At 31.2% G+C, this 25,732-nt stretch overlaps 2 protein-coding genes across 2 annotated transcripts in view; one reads left to right on the forward strand and one right to left on the reverse strand.

Moving 5' to 3' along the window:
• Positions 1-618: 618 nt before the first annotated feature.
• Positions 619-897, forward strand: BDCG_17808 (uncharacterized protein; the record flags this gene model as incomplete). Its single annotated transcript, XM_045426866.1, has 1 exon — positions 619-897. One exon carries the CDS (start codon positions 619-621, stop codon positions 895-897), a length of 279 nt encoding a protein of 92 aa, XP_045282583.1.
• Positions 898-25,437: 24,540 nt separating this feature from the next.
• BDCG_08507 (uncharacterized protein) overlaps positions 25,438-25,732 on the reverse strand; it is a gene marked incomplete at both ends in the record, with an annotated part of 1,091 nt that continues 796 nt past the window's right edge. The window contains one exon of the mRNA XM_045424294.1: positions 25,438-25,726. Coding sequence (XP_045273039.1) covers positions 25,438-25,726 — 289 coding nt within the window. The remainder of the gene's footprint in view (positions 25,727-25,732) is intronic.

A 25,732-nucleotide genomic window follows, 5' to 3' on the forward strand; every position in this document is an offset into this window, starting at 1 on the left:
TCAATCAGTAATTGATCTTCATAGCACTTTTAACAGTGATATCAGCTGATCTCTTCTTGAGATCAGTCATTCTGAGATGTTTTTTCATCTCAGAGATTCACACTTTCATCTTCTTTTACAGATGAGCAAGAGGGATCTTCTCAGTCTTGACAGAATTCATTAACACTTGAAGCTCTGAGACTCTTACTCTGTACTGCTTGAGCATCTAGACTTCTTGTCAGAACTGACATAATGCCTTTCTATGAGATGATACTTACAGAGAGACAGAAGTTGTTGTTACAGATACAACAGAAATAATGAGAGTGAAAGAAGAAGTGAATGTATAAAATTCTTCTCTTCTTCAGCTGCTTGACACAGCACAGACAAGTAGCAGTGCTGGTCAGAGACTGCACTGAAGCCTTCTCACAGAGAGAAGACAAAGAAACTGCAGGACTCTGCAGACTCAACTCAGCAGCATTCTGAGCAGGGCTTGAGTGTGCTGTGAGAGGAGAACTACAGATTGAGCTTCTCAAAGCCACTGTCCTCAGAATCAAGCTCTCTTCAAGTTCCTCTTCAAATGACCACACGGGGTCATATGCCACTGTATTGACTGAGGGGGGGGGCAGCGTCACAACAGCAATGAGAGGGGCAGAGGACAGATCAGACACAGACAAACTGATCAGCAGAAGAGATGACACCTCACTGCAAGACACAGTGACTATCACTGCAGCTGCAAAAGAAGCAGGAGAAGAAGAAGATGTGACAATGAGAGCAGTGCTTCTGTGGCTCATTGACACCATCATCTCCACCTTCAATCTGGCTTTCTTGGTGACCACAGAGGCCGTCGCCGCATCACAAAGACATTTGTTACTCACTAGAAAATGTCAGAATAAGCCCTTGATTGTTCTTCAAGAATGATACTCTCATGCACTCACTGTTGCAATTGAGGAGAGGGGAAAGAAAAATGTTTTATAAGAGAGAAGATCTTTTTGAAAAATCCTGTCACTACTGTTAGCTTTGTCTCTAAAATATATCACTTTTGCAGAGAATTTCATATATAGAATGAAATATGTTGAGAGATCTGCAAGTCACTTATTAACTATATTTTTCATATTTCAAATTGATATATAAGGAACTCATTTATCACATGTTTGGTTTGAATAATGATGAGAAAAGGAAGATCTACACAGTCAGCAGAAAAACTCATCTATTTCTTTGTATCACACACAGCACACACACTGTCAAATTGATTAATAACTGTTGCTATACAACAAAGATAATTTCTAATTCAGTAATCTTGAGAACATCAGAACTATACTCTTAAAGAGAAGGGCATTGTCACACTCTCAGCTGTGCTAAGGCCTCACTGCAGTTTCACACAGCTCATCACTTTCATGTGGATGATTTCATTCATCCTGCAGGCCAACTGAACTAGTTTCCAACTGCCATATAACATCATTCAGATATATCATAGAAAGATCTGATTGATGAATATGAGAACCCTGCTTCTATACAAGATCAGCAGATTACTCTTTCTTGACAATGAGGCATCACTGAGATAGCACTTCAGCTATTCTCACTCATGGAATGAGAGGAGAGTATCCGCTCATTGTCTATATAGAATAGCTAGATGCTGGCTTCTTATTAAAGGAGTCAGTGATTCATTTTACTTCTACTGAAATATACACAAGAGTTACTGCATGCCTCATACAATCTTCTTAGTATACTAAGTACCATATCTGTGATATCCTCACAATAACCCTGTAGCCTATGAGCTCGCTATTCAAGCAAGATAGTCAAGCTCACTCATACGGCTTCTCAAACAACTACCTCTATGTGTCGCCGCTGACTAGCCACTGCTTCGGTTCCGCCACGTTACAGCAGCTTTCATCTTTTGTAATTCTGTCTTACACATTATACTGTCTCTCTTCACCTGCTCAGTTCACTACAGTGAACAGCTCATTGAAACTAATCTCACTCAATCTCTGAGTGTCTTCAGAGGTCAAGATGACTTGATCTCATATATTCATGAATGTTTCAGATAGTTCATTCTTTGTGATCTCTGTGATTAAACTAATATAAACAGTTAAATTCAACTCTGAATCTCTTTTTCTTCTGTGATCTGACTTACATGCAAGTCTGCTGCTCTGAGATCACTCTTTATCATATTGCATCTGCTATCTATGATGTGTTATTATATGATCAGCTACAGTCTCATCACTTATTAAAGTGTGATATTTATCTGATTTCTTTATTTCTTCTCATTCTTTTCTTATAATTATGAAAAGATTAGAATAAGTGAGATCATCTGATTCATAAGTGTCTATGATTTCTCTTACTTTGTGAGACTTTTTAATTATAAGTCTCTTCTTTTTCAATGCTGACAATAGTGCTGCAGATAATCATAATCTGCTCAGATCTTGCATCTTTACTTTTATAAGTTATAAATTATTAATTAAGTTGTGTAAGATCTGTTTCTCTGATTTCTTCAATGTGTAAGTTCTCAGAGAATGTGATTTGAGTATTTTATAGAGTTTAAATCATCTAGGTTGAAACTTCTCAGAACTCTCATTATGTATGAGAACTTATGTTCTCATCTTAAGACTCAATTTCTTAACTAGTAAGTCTCATATTCTTTTTAATTGAATTGCTCAGTTCAGGAGTAACTTGTTAGCTTTTGTGTGTGTGTGGCTGATCTCTTTCAATCTTGGTTTCACATTTACAACTGCTGCATCTGCAACTGCTACTGCTGTGTCTATAACTGCTGTTTTCTTCTTCATCTTTTCTGAAGCATTCTCTGAGATGTGCGGATGCAATTCATACAACAGATAAAATAATGAACACTTGAAGACTGCATGCTGCTGAATTCGCGTGACTAATAGTGTCTGACTGAGATATTCATCTCATAATCTTGTAGACTTATCTACTAGATATTTTATCAGCATGTTGTTTAAAATTTCATTCAAGTGTTTCATCTTTCTATTTATTCATGAATAATATGATATTGTTCTATAATATCTTGTCTGTAACTGACTAATGAAATGTCTCACTGCTTCTTCTATAAGGTTTGCACTGTTATCAGTTAGAATCTCATATGATATTTTATAGTTGATATAGATCTCATCATGTAGAAACTTCATCATTATCTTCTCTATTATCTCTGAAACTACTTTTATAACTGATCAGTCAGTAGTGTAATCAATAGCAGTGATTATTCATTGATTTTCATTTGATATTCACAGTAATATGTCTATGAGATTCACTCTTCATTGTTTAAACAGTTGTATTGTATACTTTATCTGATATTGCACTTTCTTATATTCTAACTCTTTCTTAGATTCTTTCATGATCTGATAATTCAGGCACTCATGAGCATATGTCTGAATGTTCTCAGTCATGCTTGATCAGTATACTCTTGATTTGAGTACACTCATGAGTTCAGAACTTTCTAAGTGACTGAATTCCTTGTGCATGTGAGTCATTAAGTTCTGTTTAAATAAAGATTCTAGATAGAAAGCTTCTGTGTATTCTAGATTGTGATAAAGCACAATGTTATTTTTCAATTTTCTTAGCTTGAAGTTCAGAAGCATCTCTTCTACTACTCTCACAAGATGCTTATTATCTGACATCTTGTTATTCTTTAAGTGAGAGATTATAATGTTCACTTATTCTGATTTCTTGCATTCTCTCAGTGTGTTTAATATGAATGTTTCTTGTATCTAGTTTGCAGAACTCTCATTCATGAAATCAGGTCTGTGACTGATTATATCAGACATCACAGTGTCTGATTTCTTTCAGTATTTAATATGAAGATTGTATGCTTAAAACTCTGAGATTCAATATACTAAGTGTTTGAAAGGTTTTATTATTAATTGTAGATAGATAAGACTTTTATGATCTGTGATCATTATTATTGTATATCTGTTATTGATATATCTATTTTACAATATCAGTATATACTTGATCACTAGTAATTTCTTTTCATACACTGTAAGAAATCTCACTTCTCACGAATTCTTTACCTCTATTTCTATCTCTCACGTAATCAATAGAGCTAGTGGCTCTTGGCTACACACAACTATATAGACTGGAGTTCACAAATACTATTCATAACTCAGCTTGAATGCTATTATATATTTAATCTCTACATTTTATCTTTCTATTATAAATACTTCTAGTAGTTAACAGTATATATCACATCAAGCTGTAAACACCTGAATAATCACCTGTGAGCACATATTCTTATATTTCAAGCTCAGTCAGTCAGCAATCACCTGTTATGACTGAAAGAACTAGAAACTCATATACTTTAATCTCTGTGAACTCTACTGCAGGTATCAAGAAGCAGTCATCTGAATCATGAATAGCTCTTATGAAAGAAGTCTCAGAGAACTTATCAATTACTCATAAGATATCATTCTCTGCATCTATGACAGAGAAACTCTCTAAACTCATGAATAAATTAATCTCAGTGAAGAACATGCTTGAGCATCTCTCACAGAATCAAGCTATTTTTCTACAAGAAATACTTACTATCTGTAAAAACTCTTGAACTGAGTTTTTAGACATGATCTTCAGAGATATCTATGAACTGAAAAGAAACTTTCTTAAGCTGCAACTACTTAAGATTACTTATTAAATCACAATCTATAAAAGCTTTTGCAAGTTTGTATTTGAAATTAACTCATAAGTCTGACTGTGTAATATAAAAGATAAAGAAGCTATTATCTATATAATGACAGATCTCTATTATACTGAAGTCAAGAACTGACTGAATTATCTAGAGAATGATTATAAGAGATCTCACTGATCTGTTCTCAAGATTTATCTAGAGAATAAGTTAAGAGACTCTGTAAGTTAGACAGAGAACATCTGAACTGTGATTATTAATATTAAAAAAAGAGATAAGAAATCTGATAAAGACTACTTACAGTACTTTATAAAATTATAATGTGAATTAAGATCTGTGAAAACAGAGCTTTGAAATAAAATCTGAATAATGATATTTATAAAGAAGCTGAATAAAGATATATAAAACAAGCTCATTGAGTAAGACTCTAAGTTCTTGACTCTGAAGAAACTGATAACTCTTATTCACTGCTTACAGATCACTGTGAGAGTCACAGACTTATAAAGAGTGAATTACTGATCAGTTCTGTAAGAGTCAGAATAACAGAGAACAGATTTATCAGAAAAAAATAATAAGATATAGAGAGATTTGTATCTGACTACTGAGTAGAGAGAAAAAGCTTTATAAGCTTCTATAAATAGAGTGTATAATAGAGAGATTAAGAAAAAGAAACTCTTCTTTATCTATTCTAAATCAGAATATCTTCACATAAACTGTCTGAATAAATTAAAATAGAAATTTAAGAAGTCACAGACAGAGTCAGTGACAGTCTTCTTAAGAGTCTTAAAGCTGATATCTGAATCTGTTACTTCTCTGATGAAAATGCTTACTTATAGAGAGAGACTGTGTCACAGTACTGCTGCTCTGTAAGTATGAAAAGTATTAATAAACTCAGAATCTCAGATCACTGTGATGTCTTTAAAGCTCATGAAGTGAATGAACTGAAAGATGAAAACTGAGAATCTACTCTTATAATAAGCAGAGTACAAGAACTCAGATCTGAGAGCTGAGAAACTTATAAGAGTTATCTTTGAATTGTAAGATCTCTCTGAAATCTGAAGAAGATTTATGAAAACTATGATTATTACAGACATCACAGATGATATATATTTAAGACTTATATAACTTCAAAGACACAATTTATACATAGCTGTTTATGAGTCAGGTTTATACTTCTGATCAGTGTTAATAGACTCACTTATAAAGATAGAATCAGTTGATACTGTAGAGTTGATTAGAGAAGACAAGCTCATCTATATAATAACTTTATAAGTGTCTGAGAATCTTGCAGTTATGAAAACTGAGCTTCAGATATCAGAGAAATACTGAGATCTTATAGAGATATTTAGCTCAGTAAAGACAGCTGAGCTTTCTTCTTACTGTGAGAAGAATCTGATAATAGATTTAATAGAAGAACAGAAACTCTTCTAAGAATCAATCTATAAGCTCTCTCATTATGAGACAGAGGTCTTGCAGATCTATGTAAAGAAGAATCTGAAGAATAGCTTCATCTGATCTTTACAGGTCTCTGTAGAAGTCTCTGAGATATTTATACAGAAGAAGAATAAAGATCTCAGATTATGTATTGACTACTACAATCTGAACTTCAAGATAATAAAGAGCTACTATTCTCTATCTCTAATTAAGAATGTGATTAACTGTCTGATAGAAGCTGTTATATTCACACAACTGAATATAATCAATATATATACACAGTTGTAAATACAGTCTGAGAATGAATGAAAGACTGTCTTTAAAACTACACTGAGATTATTTGAATATCTAGTAATATCTTTTAGTCTGACTAATATCTCTACAGTATTTCAGTCTTTTATTAATAAAACACTTCATATATATCTGAATGTCTTTATAATAATATATCTGAATGATGTGATAGTATACTCTGCAAAGAAGAAAGAATACACTGAGTATGTATAAAGTATGTTAAAGACCTTAGATGAGACAGAACTGTATATTAAGCTTATAAAGTACAACTTCAGTATCTACTGAATTAATTTTCTAGAATATATAATTATCACAGATAATATTCAGATGAAATCTTCATAAGTTAAGACTATTCTATTATAATTAGAGTTAATTAGTATTCATGAGATTCAGATCTTTCTGAGCTTTATGAATTTCTATAGATAATTTTTCTTTATATTTATAAGAATCTTCTTGACTCTTACAGATATATTAAAGAGTGAAAATAAGACAAAGTTATTCTATGAATAAAGAATGAAAAGATTATTAAGAAGAAAGAACTGTGAGAACTTTCTTATCTCAGAAGCTCATAAGATCTTTATAAGATTGAAACAGACATTTATAGATACAGTAATACTATTTCACTTTAATCTCTTACTCTTAATCAGATTAAAGACAGATATCTTCTTCTTTATAATTTCAGAAATAATCTTATAACTATAGTTAAATAAGAACTGGGTTTTAGTAATCTTTTTCTTACAGAAGATGTAACTTATGAAGATTAACTATAATATTTATAATCAGAAGCTTCTTATAATAGTGAAATTCTTCTATTATTATTATTACTACTTTAAGAGTCTTGTAACAGTAATTACTGTTGAAACTGATCATGACAGTTTACAACAGTTCACTTTAATTAAGAAACTCTTGTAATAACAGATTCACTGAGCTCAGAGACTGAGTGAGTTCTGATTTAAGATAGAATATATTAAGAAAACTAAGAACTCAGTGAACAGACTCTCTCATAGATCAGACTATATTAAGAAGATCAGAGTAACAGATACAGAGAGACTAGAGAAGATAGAAAAGCTTTATAGAATACTCAGACTGAGTATTGTAAAGAGATTGACTGAAGAGTCTCTCAATCTCTTATAAGAGAAGAGAAGAGACAGAGAGAAGAAGTCTGTATAACTACTCTCTATAACACTGAGAGTTAACACTCTGAGAATCTCTGTGAGAATTCTTGAAGAGAGTATCTATAATCTGAAAAGTTTGCAGACTTTGAGAAGTATTATAGAAGATCTGATATAAGAGAAAACAAAGTATAAGTCTTTACAAGATCTTCTATTCAGATTGTCTGAACTACAACTGAAGAATAAATATACTCAGTATATTCAGAAACTGCTCACAGTAGAAATCAATTCTGCAGAAATAAAGAATTGAAGAGACTTAAATAATCTCTTATAAAGAGAGAACTGAATTTATATACCTGTGAATGAGTTTCTATATATAGAACTTATTAAAAGATATCATGACTCTTCTCTAGCAGGTTATTTTACAGATACTAAAACTTATAAGTTACTTATAAGAAAATACTTCTGACTGAAGATATGAGAACTTATAAAGAAGATAGTGAATTCTTATACTGTTTATCAGAATTTATAGATAGTGCAGTTCAGATTATATAAAGAACTTATTTCTCTACTTATTTTACAGAAATCTTGAGAACAGCTAGAAATGAATACTCTTATAAGTCTTTCTGAAAGTAAGAACATATATAATACCTGCTTTGACAGTGTGCTGATGATAGTGAATCACTTTATCAAGATAACATACTTTATACTCATCTGTAAGAACTTGAAGTCAAAGGATTTGACTCATATCTTTGTTCACAATGTGATTCAGTTATATGAATTATCTATAAATATTATCTTAGATAGAGAATCAATCTTTATAGAAGAGTTCTGATCTGATCTGATAACTATACTGAAGATCTTATAAGATTTAAGTATAACTTTTCATTAATAGATAGATAATCAGATAGAATATCTGATAAGTATATTAAAACAGTATCTACAGTACTTTATCAATTATAATCAGAATAACTGAGTGTATTGATTATCACTTACAGAGTTTATATACAATAACTCAAAGTATATCAGCATAGATAAAACTCTCTTTGAGATACTTACTAAGACTTATCTGTGAATAATCTTGATAAATCTGTGAGAGTATACTATAGAGTGTGATGATATCTGTGAACAGACTGAGAGAATTCAGAAGATTCAGAAGAAAGTCTGTAAATTCTTAATAAAGACTCAAGAGTATCAGAAGAGATACTATAACTCTAAGTATATTATAAAGAGTTTTAAGAAAGATAATAAAGTCTGACTGAGTCTAAAAAACATTATTATATAGAGATCTAGTAAGAAGCTGAATCTCTTATAGATAGAGTCTTATAAGATTATAAAGAAAGTTAGTTTACAGTTCTATAGATTAAAACTGTTATCTGAGTTATAGATATATAATATTTTTTATATCTCTTTACTCTGTAAATATAAGAAATTTCTAGAAGAGAATTCTGTGACTTATCACTCTGTCTATGAAGTACTAAAGAGTGAAAGAGAATATCAGATCAAAGAGATTATTAACTCAGAGAAACAAGATTATAAGCTCTGATTCAAGATTCAGTGATAAGAGTATTCTGATAAGATGAATAAGTTCACTTAAGAATTATTTAGATAGATAAGATATCTGTAGAAGCTGAGATATAACTTTCATACTATGAATTCTGATAAGTCAGAATGACACAGTCTTTGCTAAGAATCTGATTATAATAAAGATATTAACACTGTTATTTATAAACTTTAGTCTATAAAATGATAAGTTTTTACTAAGATAAATAATCTGCAGTGTATATAAGAAAAGAAGAAATTATATTCTTATTAAAGCTAAAAAACAAGAAAATAAATAGAGTTATAAACACAATTTAGAGATTAATAAAGAAAAAATAAAGAAAATTTATACTTATATTCTTAATATCTATAACACTTAATCTTCTCATAACTATCAATTTTTCTCTTTAAAGAAGCAGAGAGTATTATATCTATAATACAGATAATTATTACATTTGATATAAAGACTGTCAGAAACACACAGACTTCAGAGAAGTCAGATATCAGAGTATATACAGTTGCAGCAAAGTCTTGAGAGCTGATTATCTATGCATGTAATCAGATACTTCTTATAAAGCTGTATCTACTTCTTCAGTTATACTGAAGTATTCAGCTCAGAAACAATTGAGATGTGAATAGAGAGCTCATCTACTCAGATTAACTTCTGTCATAAATTTATAACATTCATATTGCCTTGATTATCTGGATTTTACAGGTACTTAGAGACTCATCTCTCATTGATAATGAGATTGCAGAAATGCGCTGCAGTGTGAGAATCATTGATAGAGAATCTAGACATATTCACATATATCTGATCAGAGATTGTATGAACAGAGAAGAAGTGATTATAGACCTGTGAGACTGTAGAAGACACTGATAATATCAGAAGCTTTACAAGAACTATTAGCTAGAATCTGTAAGAAATTACTTATAAGAAGACTTACAGCAAAGAGAGAGACTGCACTGCTTAAAGTCAGAGACTGATCTGAGAGAGATATAAAGTTAACTGCTGACCTGAAGATCAGATGTGATGATGAGACTGAGAGAAGTAAAGATACAGTTATAAACAGCAGTGTTTCTACTTCATCAGCCAGTAAAAAGTAATCAGAGAAGTTATGAAAATGCTTACAAAAAGCTCAGCAGTGATCAGACATTGTTTATAAAGATATTGAAATTGAAAAAATTTTTATTCTTGAGAAGTTCTTGAATCAATATATAGATATTATTAGAAACACTCTCTCTCTGTTATCTGAGTGAAAACACTTTGTGAATAAATAAGAATACTTACAGTTTATGAGAATAAAAGCTGTTATAGAAAAAGAGAAAAGAAGATGAAGTTTCATAGACAGATCTGAGATATTTATACTACTCTAGAGAGATTTACTTATACTGTGAGTGATTCTGCAGAATAGTTAGATCACTCTAATAAATAAGAGTAATTATAAATCACAGATCTGAATCTTTCTATATAACTATAAAGAGTGATTGCAGACTGTAGACATCTTAATTCTACAATTCTACAGAGTTAATAAAAGAATGAAAAATTTCTCATAATTCTACAGTATTAAAGAACAATGATTCACAAGAATAAGTGAAAGATTAACTTATAAATACTTCTCTTTAATAAGAGTAATCTCACAGAGAGTGATTTATCTATGAGATGAATCTGTGTAATGATTACATAAGAATCTTATGAAAATAATTGAGAGTCAACTGAAACTCTTCTATATAAAAGATGTGAGATGAATCTGTATAATAGTCAGAGAAGAATCTGTAGATTATAAAGAATCTTACAGAATAAGAAACTGAGTAACAGACTTTTTTCTCTTCACAGTAACAAGGAATTTTTCCTCACTAAGATTTTTTATAGATATGAAGAATTTTTAGTAAGTATTACTGCAGTGCTCAGCTGATTTTATAAAGTCACTCAGTGAAAGACTTCACAGATAAAGCCTTAGAGAGAAAGAAATATGTAAGAAATTTCACTTCTCACAGATTCTTTATCTCTATTTCTATCTCTCATATAATTAATAGAGCTAGCAGCTCTTGACTATACATAACTATATAGACTGAAGTTCATGAATACTATTCATAACTCAGCTTGAATACTATTATACATTTGATCTCTACATTTTATCTTTCTATCATGAATACTTCTAGTAGTTAATAGTATATATCATGCCAAGCTGCAAACACCTGAATAATCGCCTGCAAGCACTTATTCTTATATACACTGAGTAATTGAGCTCAGTGTCTGATAGTTTTCTATCATTATACATTATTAGATACAGCTTACTGTTCTTACTCATCTGTAGAAGAGCATCTCTGATAGCTTATTCAGATACATCTGTCTTGATGTAGAAAGATTTATTACAATCTGATTGAATAAGCACTGAGAATGTTATTACACATTTTCTCAGTGTGAGAAAAGTCTCTTCACACACAGTATTTCAGATGATTGAATAAAACTTCTTCTTTCACAGATTTGCATCTGTTTCTCTTAAGAGATCTGAGAGTGATACAGATATTTGTGTGAAATCCTTGATGAATCTGCAGTAATATGAGGTCAACTCAAGAAACTATTATACATAATATATATTTCTCAGCTACAGTTAATTTGCTATGACATTCAATTTCTCTGAGATAAGATGTATACAGTCATCACTCACTACATATTCTATGAACTTCAACTCTTTCATTTCAAACACACACTTTGTTGATTTGATGTAGAGCTTATACTCTGTCAGAGTTGTAAGCACTTCATTGAGATGCTTCAGATATTCATTGTATGAGTTTGAAAAGACTAGAATGTTATTGAGATATATAAGACATGAGATTTCATTCTATTTATGAAGAATTGTATTCATCATTATTTAAAAGATAACAGATGCATTTGTCAGACTGAATGATATTATCAGGAATTTGAACTTCTCTTATTATGTATTAAATACAGTTTGTGAAACTGACAGTTCATCTACATGAATCTGTCAGTATTCTGAGAGAAGATTAATCTTTAATAGATATTAAGTGTTTTCAACTGTATTCAACTGTTATTGAATTCATGACAGTGAATATTCATTCTTAATCATAAACTTATTAAGTGCTTGATAATTGATACATATCTGTCACTCTTCATCTGTCTTTTTCATGAATTGAACTGAAAAGCCTCATGTGCTTGATAAGAGTTGTATGTAGACTGGCCGCTGGGACCATGAATTTCACATTTGATCCCATTTGATCTGGTCCCATACATTTCTTGGCGTGAATCCCGCTGGGACTGGCTATCAAAAAAACAGGTAAAGTGACTATATATCAGATCTTAAAATGGAACCATGACTTGAAAAAAATGAGAAAGTGGTCCCATTTGGTCCCATTTAGTCTCATTCTTAGCATAAAGTTACTATTTTTAGACATTTTAAGGTTTTTTTTAGACTATTTTTAATTTTTTAAAAAGTAACACTTTTTGATAACACTCAAATGAGATTTAAAGTCATTTAAAGCAATAAAAATAATTTAAATTGAGAAGTGGAAATCATGGTCCCATTTGGAAAATGTGACAAGAGTAGACAGTAAGTCCCACTGGGACAGTATGGGACTACTATCTAATGTTAAAACCATGTAATGGGATCAGTCGAATTGGTAATGGGACTATCAAAAAATCTGGTCCTGGTCCCAGACACGGTCACACGGTCAGTCTAGTTGTATGAGACCATGTTCTAGAAGATCAGTGATCTGATGCTTCTGTTCTTCAAGATGTGTTTGTGACAGAGAAAATGCATTCTGATTGACTGGTTTTGCATTCTCTGTGTCAATCTCATATATGAATTCTTGTTTCAGCAGCAATTCTGATAAAAGATCTGTTTAGAAGATCTTCTCATACTTCTTCAGAAGCTTCTTTATATGCTTATTCTTCTACATATTCTTTATCTTGATTTTCTTCACTTTCAGGTTCTGTATGACATACAGAATACTTTTAAATGAGATCTTATAAATTGTTCTCTTTACTTATTGATGTATAAGCAGATTTAATTCTTCTATATCAGAGATGTGAAATGTTCTTCTCATATCAGTTAATAGAATTGTATAAACTGTTTTCTTGCTATCAGTTAACTGTATATAATATGTACATCATTATATCTGTGAATTGAATCTTTGAAATTAATTAAGTCTGAGAATAAAGTTGTATTTCACATTCTGCAGCTCTTATGCTTAAATATAGTAAGATTATTCTCTGAAGTACAAGAGAACTCTTACTCTTGTAGATGATATCAAATATCAGTTATTAGATAATCTTATACATCAGAGATTCTTCACTCAGCAGATCTCTTTCAGTCTTCAGATTATATAATTATTAATATATTGTGTAGAAGCTTCTGTATCTGCTAACACTTTTACAGTCATCTCTTAATTCTTACTCAAGTGTCTCTTATACATTAATATTTCAGATCTCAAGGTATTGAGATGAACATTTACTTCATTCTCACTCACATCTCAGTCAGAAGCCTGCTTTCTCTTAACATTTACAGAATTCAGAAAGTTATCTAACACAGACATCTCTTTCACTTTAAAGACTTTTTATAGAATATCAGTGAGTGTCTCTGAGCTCACTAATTCTGCTAGTTTTTTAACTCTCTTGCTTCTCTTGACTGTGTATACTGAGTGTAATCTTTTATATCATGATTTTGATGTCTGCAGTTGAAGCAAGCTCAATACTCATAATATCAAGATTTTCACTCAGAGAATTTCTTTTTCAGAGAATTCAGTGCTTTAGTGATAATATTCAGATGTAGATTCATTATATCTGAGTGTGTGACTTGTGTTATAGAAGTCTGATTATCTATTCTCTGCTGAGATATACTTAATTGCAGTATTTTTCTATTGTAATTGACTCACTTGTTTCTGTATGATAAGAATATTGTATGCTTTCTTCACTGTATCTGACTGTGAGATTAAGCATTTTTATTCCACTCTCAACTCAGACATAAGATCATGAATAAAGATCTGTAAATAGAAAGATGTTAAAAGCTCTTTATTCAATATAAGATAGTGTAAGCTGAAGTGTGTGAAGTATGATGTAAGATCACTTACTTATCTACACTCAGTGAAGTATTTATAACACTTATCTTATATATTCACTTTCTCAAAGTTATATAAGATTTATTTGAAAAACTCATTTCATGTTTATAAAAATGAATATTACTTCAGATCTGTAAGATTCATCTTTTCATCAGTTATTTATAATGACTTTGCTTTTTCATGTAGAAATACAGCAGATCTTAAGACTTGTTGAAATTCTATTAACTGTCTGTCTGTGAGTTCACATTTAATCTAATAATATGATTACATCTGACTTAGTCAGCTGATTACAGCATCATTTTTTCAGTTATCATTGAAGTTTGATAACTTCAGCAAATCTCTTAGCTTAATATATCTCATGCTCAGATTCTTATTCTGCACAGTGATCTCTGATAGTGTATATACTTCTGAAGAGATTATGAATGATTGTGATAAAATCTTCAGATTCAGTGTAGTTATCTATCTGTGTAAATATTCAATCTCTTACTGCAGGTCTAAGATCTGATTTTCTCTATTCTTATTAATAATGACAATTGTGTCAGTGAAGCTCTTTATAGTGAATACTTAATCTGCAGTGAATATCAATTATTGTTTGACTTCTGTCTCAGTCTGTCACTGTGTATACAAGGCCTCAATCTTGTTTAGAATTCTTGTATGTGTATGAAGCTTTGATTCTAATTCAGTGATTTCAGCTGTTTTTCTTACTGCTTTAAGTAAACTCTCTGAGAGGTTCTGCATATCTTTCAGTTCAGATAGCAGAGAAGAGTGTTATTTATATTAACTAGAAGAGATATTCATTTCAGTGATTTCATATTGATTGTATAATGTCTATTATTATATCACTGTATTATTATCACTATATTATTATATGATTTCTGTTATTATTGTATAACTTCAGTAGTGATCATCTTCTCTTTTATCTCTTTGAGTGAAGAGCAGTCTTCTTTGAATCTGATTCACTACTTTCATCTCTTTTCTCACATCTCATCTGTTCACATATGTAGCATTTACCTGAATGTGAAGTTTTTCTCTAATAATGTAAGAATAAGTGCTCGCAGGCGATTATTCGGGTGTTTGCAGCTTGGCGTGATATGTACTGTTAACTACTAGAAGTATTCACAGTAGAAAGATAAAATATAGAGATTAAATGTATAATAGCATTCAAGCTGAGTTGTGAATAGTATTCATGAACTTCAGTCTATATAGTTGTGTGTAGTCAAGAGTCACTAGCTCTATTAGTTATATAAGAGATAGAAATAGAGATAAAGAATCTGTGAGAAGCAGAATTTCTTACATATCTCTTTCTCTCTAAAGCTTCATCTGTGAAGCCTTTCACTGAGTGACTTCATAAAATCAGCTCAGCACTGTAGTGATACTCACTAAAAACCCTTCATATCTATAAAAACCTCAGTGAGGAAAAATTCCTTGTTACTACAAAGAGAAAAGAGTCTGTCACTCAGTTTCTTATTCTATAAGATTCTTTATAATCTACAGATTCTTCTCTGATTACTATATAGATTTATCTCACATCTTTTATACAGAAGAATTTCAGTTGACTCTTAATCATTTTTACAAGATTCTTATGTAATTATTATACAGATTCATCTCACAGATGAATCACTCTCTGTGAGATTATCTCTATTAAAGAGAAGTATTCATAAGTTAATCTTTTACTTATTCTTATGAATCATTATTCTTTAATACTGTAGAATTGTGAGAAATTTTTCATTCTTTCATCAACTCTGTAGAATTGTAGAATCAAGATGTCTGTGATCTGCAATCACTCTTTATAGTCATATAGAAAGATTCAGACCTGTAATTTATAATTACTCTTATTTACTAGAGTGATCTAACTGTTTCATGAAATCACTCACAGTGTAAGCAAATCTCTCTAGAGTAGTATAAATATCTCAGATCTGTTCATGAAATTTCATTTTCTTTTTTCTTTTTCTGTAACAGCTCTCATCTTCATAAACTGTGAGTATTCTTATTTATTCATGAAGTGTTTTCACTCAGATAACAGAGAGAGAGTATTTCTGATAATATTCACATATTGATTCAAGAACTTCTCTGAAATAAAAAATTTTTTAATTTCAATATCTTTATAAATAATGTCTGACTGCTGCTGAGCTTCTTATGAGTGTTCTTATAACTTCTCTAATTACTTTTTACTGGCTGATGAAGCAGAAACACTGCTGCTTACAATTATGTCTTCATTCTCTTCAGTCTCATCATCATATCTGATCTTCAGATCAGTGATCAACTCTCTATCTCTCTCAGATCAGTCTCTGACTTCAAGCAGTGCAGTCTCTTTCTTTACTGTAAGTCTTCTTATAAGTAATTTCTTACAGACTCTAGCTGACAGTTCTTATAAAGCTCTCTATATTATCAGTGTCTTCTATAATTTCACAAATCTATAATTACTCTCTCTCTGTCTGTACAATCTCTGATCAGATATATATAAATATGTCTAGATTCTCTATCAATGATTCTCACACTGCAGCACATTTTCACAATCTCATTATTAATAAGAGATGAGTTCTCAGATACCTGTAAAATCTGAGTAATTAAGATAATACAAATGCTATGAATTTATAACAGAAATTGATCTGAGTAGATGATCTCTATCTTCATATCTTAATTATTTCCAGGCTGAATACTTCAGCATAACTGAGAAAGTAAACATAGCTTTATAAGAAATATCTGATTATACACACAGATAATCAGCTCTTAAGACTCTGTTATAACTGTATATACTCTGATGTCTGACTTCTCTGAAGTCTGTGCATTTCTGACAGTCTTTACATTAAATACAACAATTGTCTGTATCACAGACATGATACTCTCTGCTTCTTTGAAGAGAGAAATTAATAGTTATGAGAGAGAATTAAGTGTTATAAGTATTGAGAATGTGAATTTAGATTTTCTTTATTTTTTCTTTATTAATCTCTAAATTGTGTTCACAGCTCTGTTTATTTTCTTGTTTTTTAGCTTTAATAAGAATATGATTTCTTCTTTTCTTATATACACTGCAGACTGTTCATCTCAGTAGAAACCTATTATTTTATAAACTAGAATTTACAAATGACAGTGTTAATATCTTTATTATAATCAGATTCTTAGTGAAGATTATATCATTCTGACTTATCAGAATTTATAGTATAAAAGTCATGTCTCAGCTTCTGCAGATGTCTTATCTGTCTGAATAATTCTCAAGTGAACTTATTCATCTTATCAGAATACTCTTATCACTGAATCTTGAATCAGAGCTTATGATCTCACTTCTCTGAGTCAATAATCTCTTTAATCTGATATTCTCTTTCACTCTCTAGTACTTCATAGATAGAGTAATGAGTTACAGAATTCTCTTCTGAGAATTTCTTATATTCACAGAGTAAAGAGACATGAAAAATATTATATATCTATAACTCAGATAACAGTTTCAATCTGTAGAACTATAAGCTAACTTTCTTCATAATTTTATAAGACTCTGTCTACAAGAGATTCAGCTTCTTACTAGATCTCTATATAATAATATTTTCTAGACTCAGTCAGACTCTATCATCTTTCTTGAAACTCTTTATAATATACTTGAAGTCATAGTATCTCTTCTGATACTCTTGAGTCTTTCTCAAGAATTCACAGACTTTCTCTCAGATCTTCTGAATTCTCTCAGCTTATTCACAGACATCATCACACTCTATAGTATACTCTTGCAGGTTTATCAAGATTATCTGTGAATAAGTCTTAGTGAGTATCTCAAAGAGAATTTTATCTGTACTGATATGTTTTAAGTTATTGTATATGAACTCTGTAAGTAATAATTAATGCACTCAGTCATTCTGATTGTAATTGACAAAGTATCACAGATACTGTTTTAATATACTTATCAGATGTTCTATCTGATCATCTGTCTATTAATGAAAAGTTATACTTAGATCTTATAAGATCTTCAGTATAGTTATCAGATCAGATCAGAACTCTTCTATAAAGATTAATTCTCTATCTGAGATAATGTTCATAGATAATTCATGCAACTGAATCATATTACAGATGAAGATATGAGTTAAATTCTTTGACTTCAAGTTCTTACAGATGAGTATAAAGTGTGTTATCTTGATAAAATAATTCACTATTATTAGTATACTGTTAAAGCAGGCATCATATATGTTCTTGCTTTCAGAGAGACTTATAAGAGTATTCATTTCTAGCTATTCTCAAGATTTCTGTGAGATGAATAGAGAAGTAAGTTCTTCATATAATCTGAATCACACTATTCATGAACTCTGATAAACAGTATAAGAATTCACTATCTTCTTCATAAATTCTCACATCTTCAGTCAGAAGTATTTTCTTATAAGTAACTCATGAGTTCTAGTGTCTGTAAAATAACCTGCTAGAGAAGAGTCATAATATCTTTTAATAAGTTCTATACATAGAAACTTATTTTTAGATACATAAATTCAGTTCTCTCTTTATAAGAGATTATTTAAGTTTCTTCAATTCTTTATTTCTGCAGAGTTGATCTCTTATATGAGTAGTTTCTGAATATACTGAGTATATTCATTCTTCAGTTGCAGTTCAGACAATCTGAATAGAAGATCTTATAAAGACTTATACTTTATTTCTTCTTACATCAGGTCTTTCACAGTACTTCTCAAAGTCTGTAAACTCTTCAGATTATAGATACTCTCTTCAAGAATTCTTGTAAAGATTCTCAGAGTGTTGACTCTTAGTGTTATAGAGAGTAGTTATACAGGCTTCTTCTCTCTGTCTTCTCTCTTCTCTTATAGAGAATTAAGAGACTCTTCAGTCAATCTCTTTACAACACTCAGTCTGAGCATTCTGTGAAGCTTTTCTATCTTCTCTAGCTTCTCTATGTCTGTCACTCTGATCTTTCTAATATAGTCTGATCTGTAAGAGAGTTCATTTACTGAGTTCTTAGTTTTCTTAATATGTTCTATCTTGAATCAGAACTCACTCAGTCTTTAAACTCAGTGAATCTATCACTGTGAGAGTTTCTTGATTAAAGCAAACTGTTATAAGCTATTATAATCAGTTCTAACAGTAATCACTGTTATGAGACTCTTAAAGTAGTGATATCAGTGATGAAAGAATTTCACTATTATAAGAAGCTTCTAATTATAGATGTTATAGTTGATCTCTACAGATTATATCTTTTATAAGAAAAAGATCACTGAAACTCAGTTCTTATTTAACTGTAGTTGTGAGACTATTTCTGAAATTATAAAGAAGAAGACATCTGTCTTCAATCTGATTAAGAGTAAGAAATTAAAGTGAAACAGTATCACTGTATTTATAAATATCTGTTTCAATCTTATAAAGACTCTGTGAGCTTTTAAGATAAGAAAGTTCTTATAGTTCTCTTCTCTTAATAATCTTTTCATTCTCTGTTTATGAGATAATTTCTTCTTATTTTCATTCTTCAGTATGTCTGTAAGAATTAAGAAGATTCTTATAAATGTAAAGATAAATCATCTATAGAAATTCATAAAGCTCAGAAAGATCTGAATCTTATAAATACTAGTTAGCTTCAGTTATAATAGAATAGTCTCAATCTGTGAAGATTTCATCTGAATATCATCTGCAGTAATTATATATTCTAGAAAATTAATTCAGTAAGTACTGAAGTTGCACTTTATAAGCTTAATATACAGTTCTATCTTATCTAAGATCTTCAATATACTTTATACATACTCAGTGTGTTCTTTCTTCTTTGCAGAGTACATCATCACATTATTCAGATATATTATTATAAAGATATTCAGATATGTATGAAGTGTTTTATTAATAAAAGACTGAAATATCACAGAGATATTAGTCAGATTAAAAGACATTACTAGATATTCAAATAATCTCAGTGCAGTTCTAAAGACAGTCTTTCATTCATTCTCAGACTGTATTCACAGCTATGTATATATATTAATTATATTTAATTATGTGAATATAATAGCTTCTGCAAGATGATTGATTACATTTTTAATCAGAGACAGGAAATAACAGCTCTTTATTATCTTAAAGTTCAGATCACAGTAGTCTATATATAATCTGAGATCTTTATTCTTCTTCTTCATAAATATCACAGAGGCTTTCACAGAGATCTGTAAAAATTAAATAAAGTTATTCTTTAGATTCTTCTTTATATAGATTCATAAGATCTCTGTCTTATAATAAAAGAGCTTATAGATTGATTCTCAGAAGAGTTTCTACTCTTCTATTAAATCTATTATCAGATTCTTCTCATAGTGAGAAGAAAGCTCAGCTGTCTTTATTAAGCTGAATATCTCTATAAGATCTCAGTATTTCTCTGATATCTGAAGCTTGATTTTCATGACTGTGAGATTCTCAGACACTTGTAAAGTCATTATATAGATGAGCTTATCTTCTCTAATTAACTTTACAGTATTAACTGATTCTATCTTCATAAGTGAGTCTGTTAACACTGATTGAAAGTATAAATCTGACTCACAGACAGCTATGTGCAGATTATGTCTTTAAAGTTATACAAGTCTTAAGTACATATTATCTGTGATATTCATGATAATTACAGTTTTTATAAATCTTCTTCAGATTTCAGAGAGATCTTATAATTCAAAGATAACTCTTATAAGTCTCTCAGTTCTCAGATCTGAGTTCTTATACTCTGTTTATTATAAGAGCAGGTTTTCAGTCTTCATCTTTCAGCTCATACACTCTGTGAGCTTTAGAAACATCACAGTGATCTGAGATTCTGAGTTCATTAATACTTCTTATACTTGTAGAATAGTAGTACTGCAGTGTAATCTCTCTCTAGAAGTAAGTATTTTCATTGAAGAAGTAACAGATTCAGATATCAGCTTCAAGACTCTTAAGAAGACTGTTACTGACTCTGTCTATGACTTCTTAAATTTCTATTTTAATTTGTTCAGACAGTTTGTGTGAAGATGTTCTAATTTAAAATAGATAAAGTAGAGTCTCTTTTTCTTAATCTCTCTATTATACACTCTGTTTACAGAAGCTTATAAAGCTCTTTCTCTCTACTCAGTAGTTAGATATGAATCTCTCTATATCTTATCATCTTTTTCTGACAAATCTGTTCTCTGTTATTCTGACTCTTACAGAGTTAGTTAATGATTCACTTTTCACAGATCTGTGACTCTTATAGTAATCTGTAAGTAATGAATGAGAGTTATCAGTTTCTTCAGAATTAAGAGCTTAGAGTCTTACTTAATAAGCTTATTCTATATATCTTTATTCAGTCTCTTTATAAATATTATTATTCAGATCTTATTTCAGAGCTCTATTTTCACAGATCTTAATTTATATTATAATTTTATAAAGTACTGTAAGTAGTCTTCATCAGATTTCTTATCTCTTTTTCTAATATTAATAATCACAGCTCAGATATTTTCTATTCAGCTCATAGAGTCTTTTAACTTATTCTTCAGATAGATTTTAAGAATAGATCAGTAGAATCTCTTATAATCATTCTTTAGATAATTCAGTCAGTTCTTGATTTCAGTATAATAGAGATCTGTTATTATATAGATAACAGCTTCTTCATCTTTTATATTATATAGTCAGGCTTATGAGTCAATTTCAAATACAAACTTATAAAAGCTTTTATAGATTGTAATTCAATAGATAATCTTAAGTAGTCATAGCTTAAGAAAGTTTTTTTTCAGTTTGTAGATATCTCTGAAGATTATGTCTAGAGACTCAGTTTAAGAGTGTTTACAGACAGTAAGTATTTCTTATAGAAAAATAGCTTAATTCTGTAGAAGATGCTCAAGAATGTTCTTCACTGAGATTAATTTATTTATAGATTCAGAGAGTTTCTCTGTCACAGATACAGAGAATAATATTCTATAAGTAATTAATAAGTTCTCTGAGACTTCTTTTACAGAGATTATTCATAATTCAGATAACTGCTTCTGAGTGTCTGCAGTCAGATTCACAGAGATTGAAGTATATAAGTTTCTAGTTCTTTCAGTTATAACAGGTGATTACTGACTGACTGAGCTTGAAATATAAGAATAAGTGCTCACAGATAATTATTTAAGTGTTTACAGCTTGATATAATATATACTGTTAACTACTAGAAGTATTTATAATAGAAAGATAAAATATAGAGATTAAATGTATAATAGTATTCAAGCTGAGTTATGAATAGTATTCATGAACTTCAGTCTATATAGTTGTGTGTAGCCAAGGGCCGCTAGCCCTATTGATTACACAAGAGATAGAAATAGAGGTAAAGAATCCGCGAGAAGCGGGATTTCTTACAAATAAGCAAAGCAGTATCAATTGAATGCTCTTTCACTCATTATTCTTTCTATACTATCTTTTGAGATGTTCTAGAATCACACTGACATAATAACTATGAATTGCTTTGTAGATGAAATTATCACACTCTGAAGAAGTCTGCACTTCTTACTAATTTTTAAACATGCTATCAGATGTGATTCAAAGATTGCTTAAGTCAGTATATAATTACAGATGTACACTGACTTCTTATATATTATAATATTATACACTAAATTAATTAGCAGCTGCTATAGCCTCTTTACACTTATAAGCAAGTTCAGAAGCAGCTGTGTTATTATTCAACAGCTGTATATTCTTCTGAATCACATATTCTTTCTTATATATAAATATTATATAAAAGTATTAAATCTTCTAGAGATTACACAGTTTATACTGAATCTCTACAGTTCAATTCAAATTATTAATAATATAGTAATAAAGCTTTAAGATATCTGTGACTAAGTAGAGATCTTTATAATAACTATGAAATAAGATTAAGAAGATTAAATTAATATTTAATAAAATCTTATAAAGCAGTATAAGATAGAAGATCTTATATAATTAAATCTTAAGAATATATAAACTATATATTTATCTTATACACTAGATTATTATTATATCAGATATAAAGTAATAGAAGTTCTAGATAGTTATAATTACTATCTTAATATATTATTAGAGATTTATAATATCTTTTATATAAGCTTACTTTACTATACTATCACTGATCTATTCTCTTCTGAACTGACTTTTAACTAACAGCTATCAGACATCATAGAAGAAGATAATAAGCTTAAGTAAGAAATTGAAAATATTCTTCATAAGAGATTTCACAGCTGTAGTTAATAATATCTTATGAAATAAGTTAGTTATAATTAACTAATCTGAACTCTGAGTTCTATATTATCTGAAACAGCAGTTCTTGACTGATAAGAACTGCTTCTGAAAGAGAGAGACTAATGTAACAGACTATGTCTGATTAATTATATAAACTATTCTGTTACACTTTATAGATTCTTCTGCTTCATTCTTAAATGTATATACTTTAATTCTCAGTCATTCTCAATCACTGATTCTTAGCTGCTATAAACACATATAGATTCTTGTGTCTTAAAACTTCACTGTATATGTTATTATATAAGACCTATTAACATTATACTGATCTATTCAGTGTAGACCTTTTACAAGAAGTGAGTCACTTTTTAATATAAAATATATCAATTTCAATACAATTAACTAATAGTTATATATAGTTAATATCAGTAAGAAGAATAATAAAGTGAAAGAAAAGAAGTAGAAGAATGAAAAGAAAAAGAAAGTCAAGAAGAAGAGTTTATTTAAGAAGTATTCTATAGCTGAGAATACAGAGACTAGAGTCTTGAAAAAGTAGATAACAAGTATTAAGTCAGTTAACAGTTATGATATTAAGATTTTGACTCTTTATATTGAAAATGAGACTCTGTATAAGAAGAATACAGCTCTGAAGACTAAATTCAGAACTATTACAAGTCTTCTTCAGATTACTTAAACTGTTCTTAAGAATGATATATAAGCTAGTGAGACAGAGCAGAGTGTTTTTTGTTTTTTTTCTTACTTAGTTAAATGATGCTTTTACACTGAAAAATGAATCTCTATATGTTTTTACAGTTCTATCTCTTCTATTATTATTAATAATAAGCTGTAAAATCAATCTTACAGGGCCTTCTGTTTTGAGCTTAGCTCTGCAATGTCTTTGCACACAGAGGCTCGTGTGCATTAAGATATTTTATATATATAAAAAGAACAAGACCGAATCGACGCTAGTTATAAGACTCCTCCTTCTCCCCCACCCCCCATCGGGGCGGCCCTCAAAGAAACCCCGGCTCCTAGGACATGCTATGTTATGTTATGCTATTAGTACGCTTGCCATTGCCATTGCCATTGCCATCACTCGTGTCAAAAAGGGAATGAAATTAAAAAAAAGAAACAAAGAAGCAAATATATATACTATAGGGCATTAGAGAAAGGAGGCCATGAACGTACAGGAAGGGCGGAGATATATATGGATAACTCCAAACTTCGCGAAAAAACCAAAAACCAAAAGAAAAAAAAAAAAAAAAAAAAAAGGCAGTATAAAAGCAAGGAGTGTCGGATTCCCTCCCTACGGGCCGACCGCTTCCGCATAAGCGAGGTGTTCGCCGATCGCTTGGCGAACGCCTACCACACATAAAAGGCCGCACAATAGATAGATCTCGATAATCAACCAACTACTACATCATATCACCTCCATCAAGGAGTAAAGAGTAGGGCTAAAAGGGATAGAAAGAAAGGAAGGAAAAAGTGGTATGGATGGGGGTATAGTGCCTAGATTAAGTAGGCTGGTGGGTAAAATTCAGTTCATCCACGCCGAGAGTGGTTGCTGTGAGGTTGTGAGGTCGTAAGAGTAGCGTATGTCTTGGGAAGTAATTGTGGTTCCGTGGGGGGGCGTGCTTTTTGGCCTTCCTTTAATTTTTCTTATGCTGGTTTTGTAAAAATTGGTAGTTAGTGCATGAATTGTGAACATCCAGGATGGTGATGTATGCTTTATCTTCGTGGCAGGACTGAGATGGACAATTCGATTGTATTTTTGGAGCGGGGATGGTTTGTTTCCTTCCGTTTCCATGTGCTGTTATTGTCTTCGGATGAGATATTTTCGTTTGTAAGAAATGGTGAGACGCGAACAGGTACGTCGCTAGGGAATGGACCCTCCCTCCCCACCGGATCGGAGAGGATGATAAATAAAACTGTCGTCGGTGGACGGACCTTGGACGAGAATTGGGGTAACGTAACGCAGAATGGCTGATAAGGTCCATTATTGGTTATCCTTCATACAAAGCCCAAAGTATATGTGTATCAGCAAATGGTCTGGTCTGGCTGCCCGTTCGGCGCCCTGATATAAATAGCCAGGTTTTGCCCAACAAGCTGGTTCTCCGTAGCCCTTCCACACACCGTGGTTGCACGCGTGTATCCGTCGAAACGGTGCAGATCCACCCACCCAAACAAGGCAACACAAAATCAAAGCCAGAAGTAGGTACCAGAGTAAGATACTCAACCCTCCGCTGGCACCCCATCCTCCACCCCATCCAACCACCTCTCTACCCCAGAAACCAGCTTCTTCCTCGACCGCTCCTGCTCCTCCTCCAACCGACTCGTTCCCCTCACACTCCGCCCCAACTCCAACAGTTCATCATAATCATCACCGCCATCGGGGCCTAGCGGGTTCGGTTTGGAGACATCGCGCACACCAACACAACCTCGGCCTCCCATGGGTCCCAGGCGCCCGTCCAGTTCTGCTTGTAGGGTGGCGATGTTGAATTGGGTGACCGGGGTACTCGATCTGGAA

Source organism: Blastomyces dermatitidis, assembly GCF_000003525.1.
Source record: "Blastomyces dermatitidis ER-3 genomic scaffold supercont1.11, whole genome shotgun sequence".
NCBI classification, from domain to species: domain Eukaryota; kingdom Fungi; phylum Ascomycota; class Eurotiomycetes; order Onygenales; family Ajellomycetaceae; genus Blastomyces; species Blastomyces dermatitidis.